At 38.9% G+C, this 20,482-nt stretch overlaps 1 protein-coding gene across 2 annotated transcripts in view; it reads right to left on the reverse strand.

Moving 5' to 3' along the window:
• The window catches only part of FBXO11 (F-box protein 11), a 412,771-nt gene that overhangs the window by 91,881 nt on the left and 300,408 nt on the right, over positions 1-20,482 (reverse strand). For both annotated transcript variants that reach the window (XM_090399679.1, XM_090399680.1), the window contains exon 13: positions 6,911-7,005. In XM_090399679.1, coding sequence (XP_090255805.1) covers positions 6,911-7,005 — 95 coding nt within the window. The remainder of the gene's footprint in view (positions 1-6,910; positions 7,006-20,482) is intronic.

A 20,482-nucleotide genomic window follows, 5' to 3' on the forward strand; every position in this document is an offset into this window, starting at 1 on the left:
TCATATTATTGCAATACTCTAGATCAATACAAAGCTGTAGCAAGTTTTGCGCTGGGTTAGAAAGTACAGGAATACCTCGATTATCGTGGTTTCTATTATTGCGATTCTCGATTTATGGCGGTTTATAATTTGATACCAAAATTCCAATTATTGTGCTACGAATTCGAATTATCACGGCCATGAGATGTAGCCCACTACATATGCAACCAGTTCGAGTCGCCACTCTCCAGGTATCGTTCTTTTGTAGTGCTTCGTTTTTATCTGATGGCACCTGCTCACCACTAACTGTCCGCCTTTGCCTGAACTACATGTGGATATTTATTTCTCTTCTTATTTACCCCTACAATGAATGCTAAAAGAAACAAGGATGATATCAAGTCTACAGCTATCAAGAAGAAATGTAGAGTGATCAGCTTAGAAGATAAGTTGCATATGATAAATAAGTATGAAGCAGGCATACCCAAAGCCAAAATTGCAAGAGAGTACGGTCTAAATGAATCAACTGTTCACCATATTTTAGACCACGCTGAAAACTATAAGCAACTAGGACAAAGTGCATCAACCTCGTCTGGGTCCCAAACTACGAGAAACAGAAGCCATCTTATGATTGAAATGGAAACGCTATTGTCAGTGTGGATAGAAGATTGTAACCAAAAGAGAATTCCTCTTAGTCAAATGACTATAAAAACAAAAGCATTGATTTGAAACTTTAAAAAGAAAACAATTAGAAAGTGAAAATGATTCGGCGTCAGAAAGCGATCGAGCATTCATAGTGTTCGTGTACAAGGTGAAATTGCAAGTGCCGATGAAAAAGCAGCAGCTAGTTTTCCTGGTGAATTGCAACAGATCATTGAAGAAGGAAATTATAGCGGATATCTAATGCTGATGAAACAGGCTTATTATGGAAAAAAATACCCACTAAAACATTTTTAGCAAAAAATGAAAAATCACAGCCTGACTACAAGGTTTCGAAGGAGCGTGTAACACTTTTACTATGTGGCAATGCTTCTGGAGATTACAAGATGAAGCCTCTCTTTATTTATCGTTCACAAAATCCTCACCCACTTAGAAGTTTAGATAAAAATTTTCTCCCTGTTCATTGGAGATTCAATAGAAAAGCTTGGATGACAAAAATTATTTTTGAGGATTGGTTTAAATACTGTTTTTGTCCTGAAGCTGAAAGGTACTGCAAGTCATTAAATCTTGATTTTAAAATCTTGTTGGTATTAGATAATGCACCAAGTCATCCAACAGCACTGAATGATTTGTGCAAAAATGTAAAAGTTATTTATTTACCACCTAATACTACTTCCATCATCCAGCCAATGGATCAAGGTAATTGCATCCTTTAAGGCGTATTACCTATGAAGAACTTTTTCACAAGCAATAGAAAAGACTACAGGAGATGAGGCTATGACTTTGACAGAATTCTGGAAGGCATTCAATATCAAAAATTGCATTGAAAATGTCAAGGAAGCATGGAGTGAAATAACGTCTAGCAACCAGAGAGCGGCATTGCAAAAGATTATTCCTCATTGTGCAAATGATTTTAAAGGATTTGAAAATGAAGTAACTTGTGTTATCAATGACATAACTAAGCTTGGCTTCGATCTAGGACTAAAAGAGATTGAAAAAGGTGATGTTCAGGACCTGCTTTAGTCACATGATAAGGAGCTGGATGATGAAGACCTAATTAACCTTGAGAGAGAATGTGCTTACGATGCTCAAATCGATGATAATGATGAACAAATTGATATGGCACAGAAGGAATTTACCTTCAAAGAAATGGATGAAATGTTTAGAATTGCTGAAAATTTTAAAGAAAAAAAAAACTTGAACGGCAATCCTAATCTTGAGCAATCAATGAAAGTTTGTCAGGAAATTGAAAATTCCATCCATTGCTACCGAGTTTTATACGAAGAAAAAAGAAAGAAAAAATTCCACCAGACAACTCTAGACCAATTTTTATCCATGAAAGAATAATTGCATGCTCTGTATGTACTCCTTACATATAAATAAAAATTAAAGAATAATCTTGTTTTTCTAAATGAACCTTCATTTTTTACTTAACACATTTCTTTTTTACTTCATATATAAAATTTAATTAATAGATTTGAAAAATCCTTGGCAATGATCACCCATTTTACACGTATTATTTATCCCGATTATCGTGGTATTCCTGTATATTATACTTGGCATGTGCTAGGATTAGATATATAGTGCAAGTGATAGAGCAACCTGATGTGAAGACAATGATTTCTGTATACAAATAGCCTAGTCATGCAATCTTCTGTTTGCTTATGCATGGATAAAATAAGGATGAAAACAAGAATAAATACAGTCAAATACAAAAATAACTTATAGCCATAAGTTATTTTTGCTATAACAGATCTGTGAGATCTGCCAGTATATTTCATAACATTACATATGACTTCTAAAGAATTAAGAGCCTGTGACTGTAGCTAGTGATGATAGATGGAAGCTCTGTTGTTCATGTATCATTGTTATTGTTTATGTATTATTAAAATATCATGTGGAAAGTTATACCCGGGCTCCCAAAATAGTAAAGTAGTTTAATGCATGTTGTTTACCATGCAAAATGAATGATAACGCACAAAGTCAGATCCTGCAATCCATAATTCTATATCCATGGAGTGAGTATATCGTATGATACTTGAAGTTATGTGTAGAATGAAATGACATTTCTGTCAGAAGTGCTTCCTTTAGACCTCCATAATCTGGCGTCACTGTTCTCTGCAGCAATAATAATATTCATTAATTTTTGCTTCCTAAAATAAAAAGGATAAAAACAGTACTAAACAAGAGTTCTCCAAGGTCTCACAGTAATGATGAACAAAATGTTACCCAAACCTAGACTAAAAAAAAAAAAAAAAAGACTAATAAGGATTGTACATGAAAAACTTGTGACTTTTTTCAGTAGAAAATAGTTTAGCTTTAGTCTAGTCCATAAGATGGCAATTTGCTGAGAAGTCCCCAGTGAGACCTAACAAATGCCTTGTAAATATTAAGTGGAACAGCACAGGTTTCTCCAATTCTTTCCAAGGCAAGCCCAGTAGGTAATGTAGGCAAGGAGATCTGTGGTCAATCTTGACTGGCGAAATCCAGAATGGCAATCACTGATTAGGTGAGACAATGAGGTCAGAGCAATAGGTTGCTAGTTTGAAGGCAGACCCTTACAATTTTTTTTTATTTTTGAATTTCCTTGCTTCCATACTGTAGAGTGGATGCCAGCTGAGTATAATATAGTGTATAGGTGATAAAGAACAAGGGTTAGAGCACATCCCTTGTGCACAATTCTTGGGATTATATCAGGAACAGAAACATCTATGGTACTGAGATATTTCAAGATATTTCTGCCTTTCTTGAAAAATAACCTCTTCCTATACCTATCTTTCAGGTAAAGGAAGAAGTTATTTGCCTTGGATGGGTTCTTTGTTAGAAAAAAAAATTATCCAGTGTTGGGTGAATGGAGAGGATTATTACGACTTTTATTTGGAAGATGAACAATTTGCTTTAGGTCAGTGTTTCTCAACCTGTGGTCTGCAGGCAGACTTAAATTAATTAAATAAATACAATATATATTTTTTTAATTATCCAAACAAAACAAATTAAAATTGAATAAGTAAGTAAAAATTATTGAAATCAAATGGAGACTTAAAAAAACCAACAAACAGCGTCAGAATGTTCAAAGGCAGAAGCAAAAAAACTATAGCGTTGTTCACTTCACCCCTCTTTTATTATTTGTCATTCTGCCGCTAAATTTGTAGCGGAAAAATGACAAATAATAAAAGAGGGGTGAAGTGAACAACAATATAGTTTTATTGACATAGACAGTATGGCAAGATTTCTTAAATGCCAAAAAAGTGCCCAGGGCGGATGCCCTCCCCCAGATACACCTCTGTAGCTTAGTGGTCAGTAGAATTGTTTTAGGCATTTTACTGGTCCTTGGGCTTAGAAAGGTTGAGAAACTGCTTTAGGTCATTGATTACAAGAAATACCTCTGCTTCTCTTCCAGCTTGACAGTACAGTCAGAAAAGGAGAGCCAGTTAGATGTGAACATTAAAGTCGTCAAGGAAGATAACTTCCTGTTAAGGTATTTGTAGATGTGAACATTAAAGTCGTCAAGGAAGATAACTTCCTGTTAAGGTATTTGTATTCCAAGAAATCACGTTTCAAGGATAAGATCTATAGGTGGGAGATGAATTTTATCACCTAGTATGAGACTTCTCTGCTTATTGGAGGCCTGAAATAGCTTGAAACAGTTCCATGTTGGTATCTAGAGCAGGGCTTCTGGACTATGTAAAAAATAAATTAAAAATGAAAAAAAAAATATATATATATATGTAATTGATAAAAATGGAAAAAAAACTTAGCCCACCCATGTTACAAAATGTACTACAGGTTTGCATATAACCTTTCATGGGTTGGAATCGACATAAAAAAAAAGTCAAAAAGGTCAGAATGACTTTCAGAATGGGGGAATGGTAGAGAGATCAGATTAGTGATACATAATCAAGCATGGAAATTTTAAGCCATGGAAGGGCTAAAAAAGGGACGATTCCAGGTTAGGTATCCCCTGGCAAGGAATATCAGATTGTACAGAGGAATAATTCTCATCTCTGTGGCAAAAGGAATGATACAAGGTGTATGGATGATAAAGATAGACATTGGTTGTTGTGAGAGAGATTTGGGGTTCTGTCAAAAACAGAAGATCAGGTTGTAATATATGCAATGGTGTACAACATTCAAGTTGGTGTTTTCACCATGAATGTTGGTAAAGTGAATGTGAAAGAAATTCTTCTTGTAAAAGTTTTAATTTTTTTTGGGGGGGGGAGGGCAGAGGTTTGCTTTATATTATAAACACAGTGACTATATTTATTTATGTTTTAGTGTTATGATAATATTTCAAAAAAAAAAAAAAAAAAAGCAGGGGAACAAGAGGTGGTATCAAAAAGTTTTGAGACTAGCTCTGTTTACGAGAAATTACTTTATTTAACTACGTTTACACACTATCCTGTTGCATATCAATACAGTGCTCCCAGCGTTCTTGCCACTTCTGGAATGTGTCCTGGAAATCTTCTTTTCGAAGCATATTAAGCACCTTCTGCGATTCGCGCTGGATCTCTGCAGTGGTGTCAAAACGGTGACCTTTGAACTGGATCTTCATCTTCGGGAAGAGGGCGAAGTCTGCAGGAGCCAAATCTGGCAAGTAGGGTGGGTGCGGAAGTGAGATCATGTTGTTTCTGGCAAGAAACTCACGTGTGAGGGGAGCTCGGTGACAGGGTGCATTGTTGTCGTTGAGCATTCAGTTTTTTGCGCACCACAGATCTGGTCGCTTTCACCGAATACCCTCCCTCAGACATCTTAAAACCTGGCAGTAGAACTCACTATTGACGGTCTGGCCCCTGAGGACGAATTCACGATGCACACAAATGTTCAAAAAGATGATGAGAATGCACTTGGCTGAGCTGCGGACCTGCCTCGCCTTTTTTGGTCGTGGAGATGATGGGCTCTTCCACTGCGAAGACTGTTGTTTCGTCTCAGGGTCGTACCCACACATCCTAGTTTCATCACCGGTAATGATCCTCGACATAAATGATGGGTCATCCATGGCACGCTGACGAAGTTCTTGGCAGACTTCGATGCGGTGTTCCTTCTGCTCCTGGGTCAGCAGCCTGGGGACGAACTTGGCAGCAACACGGTGCATGTTCTAATCATACGCGAGGATTGCCTGGGCTGTTCCGTATGACACACACCGACAATGGCAGCAATGTTGTGGGGTGTTCTCCGACAATCCTCATGCACAAGTTGCCGAATGGTTTCGAAATTTTTGGGGGTTGAGCTCGTTGAAGATCTTCCTGATCTATCATCGTCTTCCAGTGATATTCTTCTGCTCTTGAAGCACGCGTGCCACTCAAAACACCTCGAACAACTCATTGCAGCATCACCGTAAACTTGCCGAATCATGTCAAACGTCTCTGTGGCAGATTTGCCCAGTTTCATGCAGAATTTCACGTTTGCTCTTTGTTCTAACTTGCTGTCCATGATGAAATCGCAGATGTGGTAACGCAGGTGGTCAGAATAGCATCAGTTGCACAGCTACCAATGTACACAGGAAGATGTCTTTTGGCACACTGACTTATGAAGGTAGGTGCTCCCTGTGCCTGTGCGTGTAGCCTTGTGCTACCATCTGTTGGCGAGTTACAAACCAGTCTTGAAATGTTTTGATACCACTTCGTACATGTAGCCTTGACGGGTATCTCACGCATATTACTCCCTACAGGCATGACATTAGTGAGATTATGCAGGAAGCTTCTTAAATGCATTACCTTCAGTACCACACATTATATACTTGTAATAAAGTATCAATATATAGAAAACATTTTCGTAAAAAAAAATTTTTTTTTTATGAAATCCACTTATTTTGATCCTAGTTACAAAATAATGTAATTGTAATGTGGCAACTGGGAGGTAAGCATATCAATGAAAGAAAGATAATGTACAAAAGAAAAGCAAGGATGCCATTCCCAAAATTTGTGTATACACAGGTAGCAAGAAAGGGTACATTTTTTGGTTTGAATGGAGAAAGTAAAATGAGAAATGCCAGAGAAATTAGAAAATGCAAGATAATAAATGAATTCTGTATAAGTTTATGGCAGTCAAATAATAAGAATAATTACGAAAAGTTGCTGTTTTATATTCATACAAAGATCTTATTATAGTTAAAGAAACACAAGTACAAGTTGCTAAGCTGGGCTCATCATTACTGCTTAATAAATATTTAATATCACTAAAATAAATGACTCAAAATGCTAGGAAAATATGTAAATTGAAACATATTTTGGATTAACTTTTTTTTTAAAATTTTGGATATTCAAAATATACTTACAACATAGATACCACCATGCTGTCCATGATGAATTTTGTTGTACCTTACTATAGGATCGCTATTAGTTCGAATCTGTATTCCTGCCAAGGCATTTCCTGATGATGAAAACACATTGATATATTGTAGACAGACTATGTATTGACACACACACAATATACATATATATATATATATATACATACATATATATATATATATATATATATACACACATATACTGCAGGTGGTAGATACAGAAGAGATTGTTCAACTAATCAGTGCCATTTTGCTAAAATCTATCAATATGGTGTAAGCAACATATCACTCAATGCTACCTCTAAAATGGAGGTCTGTTTATTTGGTGTTTTATGGCAAATGGATGGCTGTGATCATACTGCACAAATAAATGATCAAAATAGTATACAAGTTAAAAAATTGGAATGGCATGTATATAAAGATAGTTCTGAAAAATAAGGTGTGCAAAAAAGAGAATAAAAAAAGATGGATAAAAAAAATGCAAAATAAACTGTAAAATGTTCTTAAAAAAAGGTATTAAAAACGGCATATACAAGCAACACTATATAAAAAATGATCCATATATGGTAAAATATATTAATTGTTCATAAAAATTAAAACAAAACATTTTTGAGTCGGATGAAATCTGCTGAAGTGTATAGGTCTAAAACAGATTATGAATATGGCTAAAATAATGACTGTGCTCCTTCATAATATGAGGACATTCAACTAAAATATGATTGATGGTTAGTATGGCATTACAAAACACACACACACACAAACAGGCATGTCATCACCCCTCGACAGAAAGGAGTGTGTGTGAGATGACTATGACCTACGTGGAGCCGAGCAGAAGCAACTTCCTCTCTTCCAGCCCTGTGCAGACTAGACTGAAATAGTTTAATTTCAGACTTAATTTGGTAGAGATTATTATTATTATTCTCTCTATTCCAAAATGCCTGCCACTGGGATAACAATTTGTGTCTGTTAATCAAACAGTAATCAGTGTATGGTACAGGCAGAGGGTGAATGTCTAGGAAACAAGCTCACCTAACTGCAGCATCTGCAGCTTTTCTTCCCTTAATCCCAATGGGAATATTTTGGTAGATAATAGAAAAAAAAGGCTGCATGGAATGAATGCCAAAGTGGTTGTGTATTTAATGGTGTCTGTGATATGTTGTATACCTCAATATCTAGGGGCTTGAAAAAGAGCTTTAATTCATTAGTAAGCTGAAAGATGTACAGATTCTCCCATTGTGGGCAAAAAAAATAGTTGCCCATCTTGGGAAGGTTGGACAAAGATTTTAATTTTGTTGCATTTAAAAGAAACAGCCGTTGACGTCAAAGCGACAGATGTGGTCTATTTGCCTCAATGTACAGACTAGAAGTAGGTGAAGTTCAAAATGTTTCATTTGCGATTTCGATGGCTTGATAATGAATATGATCTAGCCACCGTAGGGTACTCGTCCTGGCAGAAGCATCAACTTGGGGGACCCAAAATCAAGTTTGGCCTTATCAATGTGCCCTATGCAAACGAAGCAAAGAACATCTGTCAGCACCCCAAGAGGTGAAAGATAGGGTGTGAAGGATGTTCACTAGTTTATGGCACTTATCTTGCATCTGCTTTGCATGAAGGAGGATGGAAAGTTTATTGTCAAATATGGGTTCCAAGTATGCCCATATTTGCCCTCAGATGTGGATGAAGACCACATCTGAGGCAAAAGTGCACACAACTGTATTGTAGTGTGAAAATCTGAATCAGTTTGCAAACACCCATTTTGACAGATTGTGAATGGCTTGCTGCAGCTGTCTTTCTATGACCCTCATACTACATGAATGAAAGAGGAAGGTAATTCCTCCACAACAACAGCAAACCTTATTGCTTTAAAATGTATGTCAAAGTTAAAAGGAATCCTGGATCAAATAAACATTCCTAACAAAAAAACCAACACTAAAGAAGTCTAGCAAAAATTCCAGTAAATGAAGAGTAGATATAGCACCTATCAGATCTTTGTCTTTGAACACAGTAGATGCATAGTTGCTGGTCTAAAGCAATTGCTATACCACTCTCAGGGAGATTTTTGCTAAAACAGCAATATCTTCTTATCCCTCTTGAGTTCCTTGCTGAGAAAAGCAAAGCAGAAAAACTGCAAATTCTAATTTCGACATACTGCACCGAAGAACGCTACAGCCCATAAAGAAGAAGAAATGCAAGCTGCTCTGCTTAAATGCTGTCGGACCAGATAGTATCCATTACAGATTGTAAAACATCTATCGCCAGTATTATCAAAATAATTTTCTCATACCTGGCAAAAGGCAATTACTACTGCCTTTACTAAGCCAGGCAAGGATCCAGGATCCAACCAGCTGCTTGTGCAATATTCTGGAAAATATGGCTAACTCATCTTTTATGTTTTCTGGAGAGAAACAACCTTTTTTTCCCCAGAACACCATCTAATTTCCAAAAATATTCTATTTCCAATCATCTAGTCTGGCTAAAGGCATCCATTAGAGATGCCCTTCTAAAACACAAGCATCTAGTATCCATTTTTTTTTTTTTTTTTTTTTTTTATATATATGGAAAGCATATGACACTGCTTTGAAATTTGGAATATTGAAAAGATCTAGAGAATTTTAGTCCCATGGGAAATCTTTTTATCTAACCAGTTGCCCAGCCTGGCTGGCCGAGTGGTTAGCGTATCCGCTCTCCAGTCAAGAAGAGGCTGCGGGTTCCAATCCCTTGTGGGCATGGATGTTTGTAATTGTCTGTGGAAATACAAGTGGTGGCGGTAGATGGCATTGGTGGATTGTGAGTGGTGGAAGCAGAGCTGTAGAGTAGATACCATCCCTCGATGAGTCCTTGAACTCCCTGGGGGTGGCAAATAATAAAATCTGAGGGAGAACGGCTCTCTCCTGACCATACTACCAAGATAAGGGAGTTTCACAAGGTTCAGTCTTAAGTGTCATGCTTTTTGCAGTCAAGATCAACTCGATAACACAACTTCTTCCAACAGTATGCAATGCCCTCTATGTGGATAACTTGACTATCCAAAAATTCTACTTTACCTTCAGAAAATAATCCAAGCTTTCTTATAAGCTTCTTTGGGGAACATGGAAACTGTAGATGCTTTAGGAAATCCAGCCGTGGCAGTTTGTGATTCAATACATCACTGATGGAAGAAAGAGGAGCTGACCATCACACAATCAAATTCTGTTAATGATGAGAAAGTGGGCCAGTCAGCTTGCTCAATTTTCCATTGTGATATCTGTAACAGAGTGAATGGTTGCACATGAAGAAAGGTATTTATCATGGGAAAGCAATAACTCCCAAATAAGTTCTCATCAGTTTCCCACTTGAAGCGTGGGAAAAGGGGAGGGTGAGCAGATAGTTAAGTCAATGGCAGTGAATGTTCAGAGTAGGCATATGGAAGGTTTCCTGTATTTATGAGAGGGATTATTGTTCTTGAGCATAAGTTCCACTTTCCTGTGATGTTTGTTTGAGCAATACTCCAAAGAGTGATGGGTCCATTTAAATCATCCATTAAAATTAAAGGGATGGTAAGTGCAATATGACATCATCATGAAAGTTATCTGCACAGCAGGAGGAACATAGATGCAGGCATACTGTTATTAAAGTTCCGATTGAGAAATGGACAGCAATTGCTTCTAATTGATATTCGTATTAAGTGGGACTTGCTGGAATGGAGGTATGGTTGCCCACAAGGATGGCAACTCATACATGGGTAGGAGTCACCAACCATGAGGTCCATCCCCTGTCCTGTTATGAATGCAGGACTGTCAGTCGGCTTCAGGTATATTTCTTGCAGGCAGAAGTATATTGGTTTATACTTCTGAAAGAGAGTTTTGATGTTTAGAGAAAATCCATGTAAAAAACCTTCCATTGTAGGAATGTTTCCATTATTTCTTTTTGGTGGTATCATCTAGCTTCTGATTTTGTATGGTTTTATTTTCATTAGTCTTAGACTTTTCCCGTTTAGAAAATTGTGGGTGGCAGTGTCATTCATTTCTCTTTCATTAGGTAAAATATTCAAGGTGTTGTGAAAGTGGCCTCTCTCAAGGGCGATAGGTATATTAATTACTTTATCTTCCAGAGAAAAAGATGTTTTCATCCCATCTATATGCAGGCCTCTATTACAGGGTCTAGAGGCATGTCTTTGACTTACTGTGGTGCATGTTTCATTATTTTATTTTTTACAATCAGTGGATTTTCATGTAATGGGACCGTTTTTGGTATGTCCTCTGAAGTGAGCCCCCATTGTTTTTTTTCTCTCTTACGATTTTAAAAGTAAGCAAATTATGAAAGCAGGATTGACATAATCCCTGCGACATTTTCTTCACAGCTACCTTTTAGGAAGATATAATAAAAGATGTTGTTGTATTTGTGGAATACTGCTTCCATGCCTCCTGGTATGAGAAGGACTGCTCAGTTTTCATTTTTTGGATCTTTCTCTCTTTCTTTTTTTTTTATATCCTTCCACTTTTGGCATTTTCCAGAGTAAGCAGGGTGATCTCCCTCACAATTTGGGCATTTTGGTTTTGGTGCCTTGTTCTTATGTTCTTTACTACCACGCTGAGCAGCACAGATGGCAGAGACACGTTCCCGAAGTTTGAGAATGACCATACTTCTGGCATTTAAAAACAGTGCAAGGGGATTGTAGAGACTAACTGGGCAGTTTAGATATTCTGCTTTCACAGATGTTGGTGGTTTAAGTATATTAAAAGTAAGGATGATGTTCCTGGTAGGAACCAAGTGACCACACCCATGTATAAGTATACTCCTTATAGCTGTCATTCCTGGGCCTTTCATCTTGGAGCAGATGTTGTTTGTCTGGGATATTGAGGAGGTCAAACTGAAATTACTCCTCAAGAATAGTTCAAAGTTTTGTGTGTGTGTGTGTGGGTAACCCAAATAGAATAGATGTTACATGAAGGAGATGCTGTGACTGAGTCTGTGGTGCTTTTTTTTTTTTTTACCAGAATACCGTTAAATGGAATTTTTTTGCAGATTTTAGAGATCCTGCCAATCCTTCCAAACACTTCTGGTAAAGAAGGGTGATATTTCACAAGTGCATGTTTATAAGTTGAATGTAATAATAAGAACACTGATGTTGTTGTTTGTCGTCTCCGATGGCTTCTGTATTTTTGTTTTGTGTTTCTGCTGAAGTTGTTAATTATTTCTGGACCTGTTTGGGACTTATTGTGGGTCCCGATATACAAGCAGATGAAAATTATTTATATTCATAACTGGTATAATTAGTTTACGGAATTGAGCTCATCCAAGCCAAGTTTCCTCGCGATATCTCAGCCCTATTTCGGTTCACAATGAACTCAGGCTATTTCATTTGGCAAGGAAAGTTCTACAAACAGATAGAGGGGACAGCCATGGGTTCACCACTTTCCCCACCCTTGGCCAATTTCTTTATGGAGACATCTGAAGAGAAAGCCTTAAACTTCACCCCACAAAAACCCACTATTTGGCTTCGTTATGTGGATAATGTGTTTGCTATTTGGCCACATGGCTCAGACACACTCCACTCCTTCCTAACACACTTAAACAACCAACACCCCAGAGTCCAGTTCACCTTAGAAAAAGAGGAAAACAACACCCTCCCCTTCCTAGACACTTTAATCACCCGCCAGCTTAATGGATCTTTGGTTTTCTCTGTTTACAGAAAACCCACCCATACTGGCCGATACATTCACCAGCAATACCCCCCCCCCTCACAACAATATGGGGTTATAAAAACACTATATAACAGGGCAAAATTAATCTGCTCAGATGACAAGGCCCTGACTACTGAACTAAACCACATCCTCAACACTTTCTTAGCCAATGGCTATAACCCCAAAAAAATCCAAAAAATACTAAAACCAGTAAACCACAACCCCCTTCCCCCCCTCCACAATAAAGATTACACCAAGTCTATCACCATCCCCTACATCCAGGGCACCTCTGAGAAAATAACCAATATCCTCAAAAAATATGACCTTACTTCCTGTTACAGACCATATAAAAAGTTGGCATCCCTTATCTGCTCTAACCACTCCCCCTAGACCTACCTGGTGTATACCAGGTCCCTTGCAGCTGCAAATTGTCCTACTTTGGCCAAACAGGCAGAACAACTAATATCAGGATTTCAGAACACAAAGACTACATCCGGTTTCACCAGTACAGCCGCTCTGGGATGGAAGACCATGCCTTAGATACCCACCATAAAATTCGTTGGAAAAAAACAAAAATAATTCATTGCAGCAAGTTTAAATACGAAAGATTATTCAAAGAATCTTCAGCAGCTCTAAAAAACGTTCCTAACCTCAACAAATTTGGGTGCATGAAACTACCCCAAATTTGGGAGACTTACATTATGAGAACTTCAGCCCAACAGCCAAGACTACCAAATTAGCCCGCAAGAGGGCACCATTAGGACTTTAGGAACAATATTAGTTTCTTGCTTTCTTCCTCATTTGCTTTGTGTTAGTGCTTGCGTGTACATACCATATCTTTATGTTCCTGAAGATGGCAATGTGACGTTGCCGAAATATAGAAGTGATTCATTAAAGTTACCTTTAATTAATATACTTCATTTGCGTTGTTAATTCCGTAAACTAATTACCAGTTATGTCTAACTAACATATAAGCCTTGCTACTAGAATATTTATATTCAAAGGGAGACTGATTCAGCATCAGAACTTCCCATCCATTGTGGAGCTACACGTGATACTCACTCAACAGTAAGCAATAACTACACCTGGGAGAGGAACACCAGGGCTACTTCGGATGCTATACTGGCAACACAGCAAGCCTTAAGCTTGTCTCTGAACCATTGGGAAGGAGACTTATTGCGACACTTTTGACCCTTTCAGGTGCTATACTATACTGGCAACACAGCAAGCCTTAGGTCTGTCTCTGGACCATTGGGAAGGAGACTTACTGCAACACTGTTAACCTTATCAGGCAAGCCCACTAGCTGATTTATCCTGGCCAGGCCATACAGAACTGCTTGTCTTGCCAAAGCAGAGGCCAAAGTAGCGTGAGAATGTGTCAAGAAATTATGTGATACATAATATTACAAATAATAACGTAACATTACTGCTCTAGAAATAAGTCATGAATAAAAATAATATTCATTCACTATGCTACATATGCAATGTTAATATCGTATCTTCAAAAGAGGATGTGAATAAACACAAACTTTCACATTTAAATCAATTTTTGGTGATGGATCACCTTTGGCAGTTCAATAATAGTTCCACTAACTTCTGTCATTAAAAAAAAAAAATTCTGACTGACATGGTGATGCATGCTAGATTTATGTAAGGAAGAATGCTGGAATAGAATTTGTTCTGATATTAATCATTCAGTATGATATAACAAGTCAGCTCAGGCATGGGTGATTAGGTTCGTGAAAACAACAAACAGAAAAAATTCTAACATCTGGTGATGTTAATACCTCTGATAGCCTGGATGAAACATTTTAAGAACCTTCTGATACACACAGGATGGGAAAGAATACTTTGAAGGAGACAATGGCAATGATCTGAAGAATACAGGAGCTAATAAATCCTTTTTTCGAATATGCCGTGAAATGCTTTGAAAAAGTTTCAAAATGAGAAGGTGGCTAACCCAGGAGAAGTATCCATGGAATTATGGAGGTGACCAGCTGTTAAGAATAATAACACGAATGTTAAATCAAGTTCCTAGAAAGTGATGTGACTCCTGATGACTGGCCATTATCAATAACTCTTATCATTAAAAAAATTGGAATGAGTCTTCACATTAGGTATTAGTGTAATGGCTTCCATGAGTAGACTAATAAAGAAAAATTATAAATGCAAGGTTAGAGAAGAGTATTGTCCTCTGTATCTCAGAAGAACAGGCTGGCTTTGCAAATGTTGAAAGTCCTGTATCGATAACATTTTCATTCTAAGATAGATGATAGAAAAAAGAATACGACCTATTCTAGGGGTGATTAGATTTATATAACAAAAATTGGGACACTCATGGCAAGCTGACATGAATTGACTGTCATACTAGTCAAAATGATCCTTTTGTACTCATTTCATGCAAACTAGCCATAACTGTTTTGCTTAATTAACATAGGTTATTTACATATTTATCATCATCTTAGTCTCACATTAACATTGTCAAATTATACAAATTTCTACTGATCAGGCGGGCCAGGACATACTATACTAATAATACTTTTGTCATATCTTTATATGACCGAATTTCTTCCAAAAACTTTAGCTGCTCTTTAAAAAAATTATAAAAGTCCACAAGAAATGTCTTTTTCAGACAACTGGTTCCTTTCATAAGTTCAAAATATGCATTTATTAAAGAAAAACCCTCTTTAATGATGCATTTGTGCCAGTATTCCTAATGCATAATGAGTTGTCTTATTTTTCATTGTCTCAATCCACCTTTCACTAGTTGTCACACCACATTTCTTCCATGATCAATCTTAGATTCACATATCTTCTTCATCTATTACTTTTATAATGTTGATGCCAACTTTAGATATGCTTTGGACTCAAATGTTGAACAACACACCAGGATGGAGGGATATTTAATAAATCCATTTAAAGTCACATAGCTCTGCAAAACGCTTGGGTCAGTTTTCAATGCATTCTAGGAAAGTATCATAGAAATTGTTGAAATTTCAGTATATCTCAGGTATTCCTCCTACAAGATAATGAGATTTTGATGATTTCACTTGTATTCCTTTCACAGGTATAAAATACCTCACCAAAACTGAGACCAACTTCAGGTTTCAGTGATTTGATGAATCTACCATAAAAGACATATTTTGTCTCTTAACACTTCAAGAAATGCAAAAGGAGCACATACATTTACAACTATGCTTTCACATTTTGTTCTTGCCCATGTGAATCTTTTAAAGAATATGTTTTGCATGATGGTAGATGCACAATCTACTGATCTAATTGAATGGTTATGCAAGATACTATGGAAAGCTAGCGATTCTTCTTGTGCAGTGACAGTGAGATATTTCTGCCATTTACATTGTGTTGTTTTGTCACAAAAGAGGTTACAAAGTATTTTACCTTGGGTATAATAAATGTTAAAAATACCAAGCAATTTTAAACCTGGTTTTACTCCATTTCCCAAGTAAGCAAACAGACAAACAAGTCAAGTTTGCACCTACAAGTGATGCAAGTCTAGCTGATCCTACAGGTAGTGCAAGACCAAGGCAACTCGTGGTAAAGGTGGCATAAGTTCTGATCACTAATCTTAATATTTACCCTTAATGCCAAAACACATCTCCAAGAAGGGGATGTATGATATTTTGTATTAAAGGCAAGGGGGCCACTACCCAGACCGGTTTCGACCTTTATTGAGGTCTCATCAGTGGGAGCCAGGCTAGAATATGCCACCTTTACCACGAGTTGCCTTGGTCTTGCACTACCTGTAGGATCAGCTTGACTTGTTTGTCTGTTTGCTTACTTGGGAAATGGAGTAAAACCAGGTATAAAATTGCTTGGTATTTTTAACATTTATTATACCCAAGGTAAAATACTTTCTACATTTATATCTCCTCCTGAGATTTTTATTTAATAAGGTTAAAACACCTTATGGTAACTTGTTCTGGTAAAATACTTATAAGCTCTGTATTACTAAAATCTTGGTATTTCTAGCCTGGCTCCCACCGATGAGACCTCAATATCGACATCGGCAGAACGCAGCGGATTCCAGCGACAGTTCCCAAGGACCCCCCGAGAAAGCTCCAGCCAAAGGCAGACGTCTACCTCTCAAGAAGATCCAGTTTCAACGGCCCGAAAAGAGAGCTCCATGCTCAGATTCCACAGTAGTACCCCAGCTTTGGTAAGACCTTTTTTCTTTTTATTGCATGTTTTATCCGTCTATTCTGGTATCGCTTTGTTTGCGGTGAGGAACGCCCAACGTTCCTCGATTTTTCCCTCCCTTACATCCCATTTCTACAGCCAGTAGTCAGGAATTTCTGTAACCATGTCGCATTTTTTGCCTAGAACTAAAGTAAAATGCTAAAAATAACCAGGTTTCCACTAGAATACCTAGAGAACGAACCTGAAGTCAAGAAATTCTTTAGTCAATGGGGGGAAAATTCACGAGATTAAAGCAAATTGAGCACGTAGACTATAAAGGATGGAAAACAGGAGACGTCGATATCCAGATTGAAATGAAAAAAGAAGTCCCCAACTTCGTTTTTTGGGGGGAACGAGGGTAATGATCAACTACCCAGATGTGAACTTTAGATGTAACTCAGAGGAACACCTTGGGGCAGATTGCCCTCGAATACAATGCAGAAATTGCAAAGCATCAAAACATAAAATAGAAAGCTGTACAGAACCTTGTCTGAAGTGTGGGGATCTGACCCACAAAGTGGACACATGTCCAAACAGGACACTCTCAGAAGCAATTGGAGGGACCATAACACCGATTAGGGCTACACCCATCGGGAAGCCTGAGACAGTATCAAGGGGCGATTTTCCGGAGCTCTGCCAACAGGCTGAAAAGGGAGCATCAACGGAAAACACAACCTCCACAAAAACCCAAAAGATACCCAAGGCAAGCCGCCACACGCAGGACAACATCGCCAGCATCAAGGTGGCAAATCATGAAACGCGCAGGAAAGAGGAAGAAGTCACACCCAGCACCCCAACAAAGCGCACAAGAGAAACGGAATCAAAAGAAAAGAAAAAAGCGAAACAAAGCAGTCTGATGTCACCGGAGGACGAGACAGAGTATACCCACACTACAGGTCGACGTCAAACAATAGGCACAAAGCCCCTCGACAATGACGTAACAATGCTAGAGAGCCTACCCCCAGTAAATGATCAACCGGCAGAACCAGAAGTCCACGAAATGGACTCTGAAGACAAAGGGGAGAGGGACTCCCCAAACAGGCTCGCCATTGACTCGGGTGCTAAATGTGCAACCAGCACCGACAAGGAACCAGAACTGGCCTGCATAGAACAACCAACAGATAACGCCCCCCCCCCCCATACTAACACCAACATGGAAGTTAAAATCGCAATCTTAAACACTAACGGACTACGCAACCCCTTTGCACAAAGCGCTGTCTGGAGGCTAATGTTAACACACAAAATCAATATCCTCCTGATACAAGAAACCCATTTCTATAAGCACTGGGACGTGGAGAACTTCTCAAGAAGCTATCCTGTCACCAGCTACTGGTGCTTCGGAGACGCTCACTCGCGAGGGGTGGGGATACTAATTTGCCCCCCAATCGCGGGGGGATTCTTCAACGTCCAAAAAGATGACACAGGACACCTAGTAACGGTGGACTGGAAGTACGGTGGCCGTACCATCCGACTTGCTGCAGTTTACGCCCCAAACAATCCATACCACAGAATTGGTCTCTTCTCTGCCCTTGAAAACTATCTCCTGGAAGCAGAACACCTAATAGTCGCAGGAGACTGGAACTGTGTGGAAGACACACGTCTAGACAAAATCGGTGGGAATGCAAACACCGGAACTGGCGGCATTGACGCTTTAAAACGATGCTGTATAAATTTTGATCTCGTCAATATCTGGAGGCAGAATAACCCCTCCAAAGTAGAAACTACGTGGTGCCGCAGCCAGATAGCGACAAGACTAGACAGGGTGTACGTGTCCTAAAACTTGGAACAATATGTTCAGAGGATATGTCACACCTCAGTGCACAACATGACAACCGACCACAAAATGGTCATACTCAAAATCACACTCCCAGAGGTCCTTGGAGGCTTCCTCCCACCTTTCCCAGTCTTTTTAGCGACCAGCTACAGAACCTCTGTGACAGATGGACAAACACCAACTGGGACTGGGAAAACTGGCTGAGCTTCAAGTGGCAGGCTAGGGAACTGTTCCAAAAATGTGGGCGCGAAAGGGCCTACCAACAACGCAAACGGCTGAGGGATCTCTACAGGGAACTTGGCTGGTACCGGACAAACGAACGAAGCGGAGTTCCCTGTGGACATCATATCAGGCAAGTAGAAATAGAGCTGCAGCAAGAGCGGCAGAGTAGAGTCGAGGACCTCGATTTTCGAACGAGACTCTATCTCAGAAATTTGGAAACACCTTCCGCCGCATTTTACAACCAACAACGGGTGGCGGCTAATGACGAGAAAACAATCTACCAGATCGAAGAGAAGTGCCAGATTCTACACTCAACCCACGAAATACTCCGTCACTTTCATCAGCAGTATATCGGCATCTTCTCTGACCAGCAGGGCACAGATGACTTCAGTGAGTGGAACGCAACACGTTTTCCCGATCATCTTGGTGCACTGCATGACAGGCCGATAACTGCAGCCGAAATAAAGGCTACGTGCAAAACGATGAAAACAAAGAAGACCCCAGGGCCAGACAGACTGGGGATAGAATTCTATAGATCTATCTGGGAATTTGCAGTGGCAGCATTAATAAACATCTTTAACGAATTCCTCACTTTGGGAAACATCCCCGAGGAATTCGTTAAGAGCTATACCATATTTATCCCCAAGAAAGACCGAGATCGGACTTTGTCGAATAACTGGCGTCCAATCTCCTTAACCAATTTAGACTATAAGATCTTTGCAAAAATTATCTGCACATGCCTTAAGGGCGGTATCGAAAATATAATAACAAGCTCACAGGTCTATGGGATCCCCGGTAGATCTATGGAACTCAATCTCTTCTTGTTAAGAGACTTGATCAGACTGGCTAAGGAAAAAAAATACCCCCTGGCACTTCTCTCCACCGACCTGGAGAAAGCATTCGACAGCGTCAACCACAGGTACTTGCAGAACATCCTCCAAAAAACAGGCATGGGCCCGAGACTTTGGCGTACAATTAAAAACATGTACGCGGAAGCCACGGCCCAACTATCTATTAATGGGTTTCTGACGGAACCAGTCCGCATAAAGAGAGAGGTTAGGCAAGGCTGCCCGCTAAGCCCGCTCCTCTTCTCCCTAGTATTAGAACCCCTAATCAAAAGAATTGATAACACCCCCGCAATTAATGGTATTCCACTGCCCCAAGTCTCCAGACAATGCAAAATAGTAGCATATGCGGACGATGTAGTGGCCACACTCAGAGATTCTGAGTCCATCTATATCTATCTGCACATGCTGCAAAAGTTCAGCATAGTCAATGGTCTTCGCGTTAACGCACAAAAAACTAAAATCAAAAGTTTTGGAAATTTCCATAGCACTGGACTTCCCTGCAGTTTAACACTACAGACACAGCTCCTAACAATACTAGGCATGCCTTTTTCAGACACCCTAGCACTACCAATCCAAAAATTGCAGGAGACAAGCAGGGACAGGATAAGGCTGTTCAAACCAACCTTTTTCTCCTTTTATGGCAGAGCGACAGTAATAAGAACAATCGTCACCCCAATGCTGATGCACACTGTCAACATCACAGGCATCACACTGTCACAAGAAAATAAATTATCAAAAGAACTCATTGATTTCTTCTGGAATGGGAGAAAACACGAAGTAAAGAAAGAATACCTACAACTCAAACAGGAAGAAGGGGGTTACGCTCTGCCCGATCACAAAAGCTTGCTACAA

The sequence above is a fragment of the Typopeltis vanoorti genome, chromosome 10 (assembly GCF_054136105.1).
Source record: "Typopeltis vanoorti isolate ZY-2024b chromosome 10, IOZ_Tvanoo_1.0, whole genome shotgun sequence".
NCBI lineage: Eukaryota > Metazoa > Arthropoda > Arachnida > Uropygi > Thelyphonidae > Typopeltis > Typopeltis vanoorti.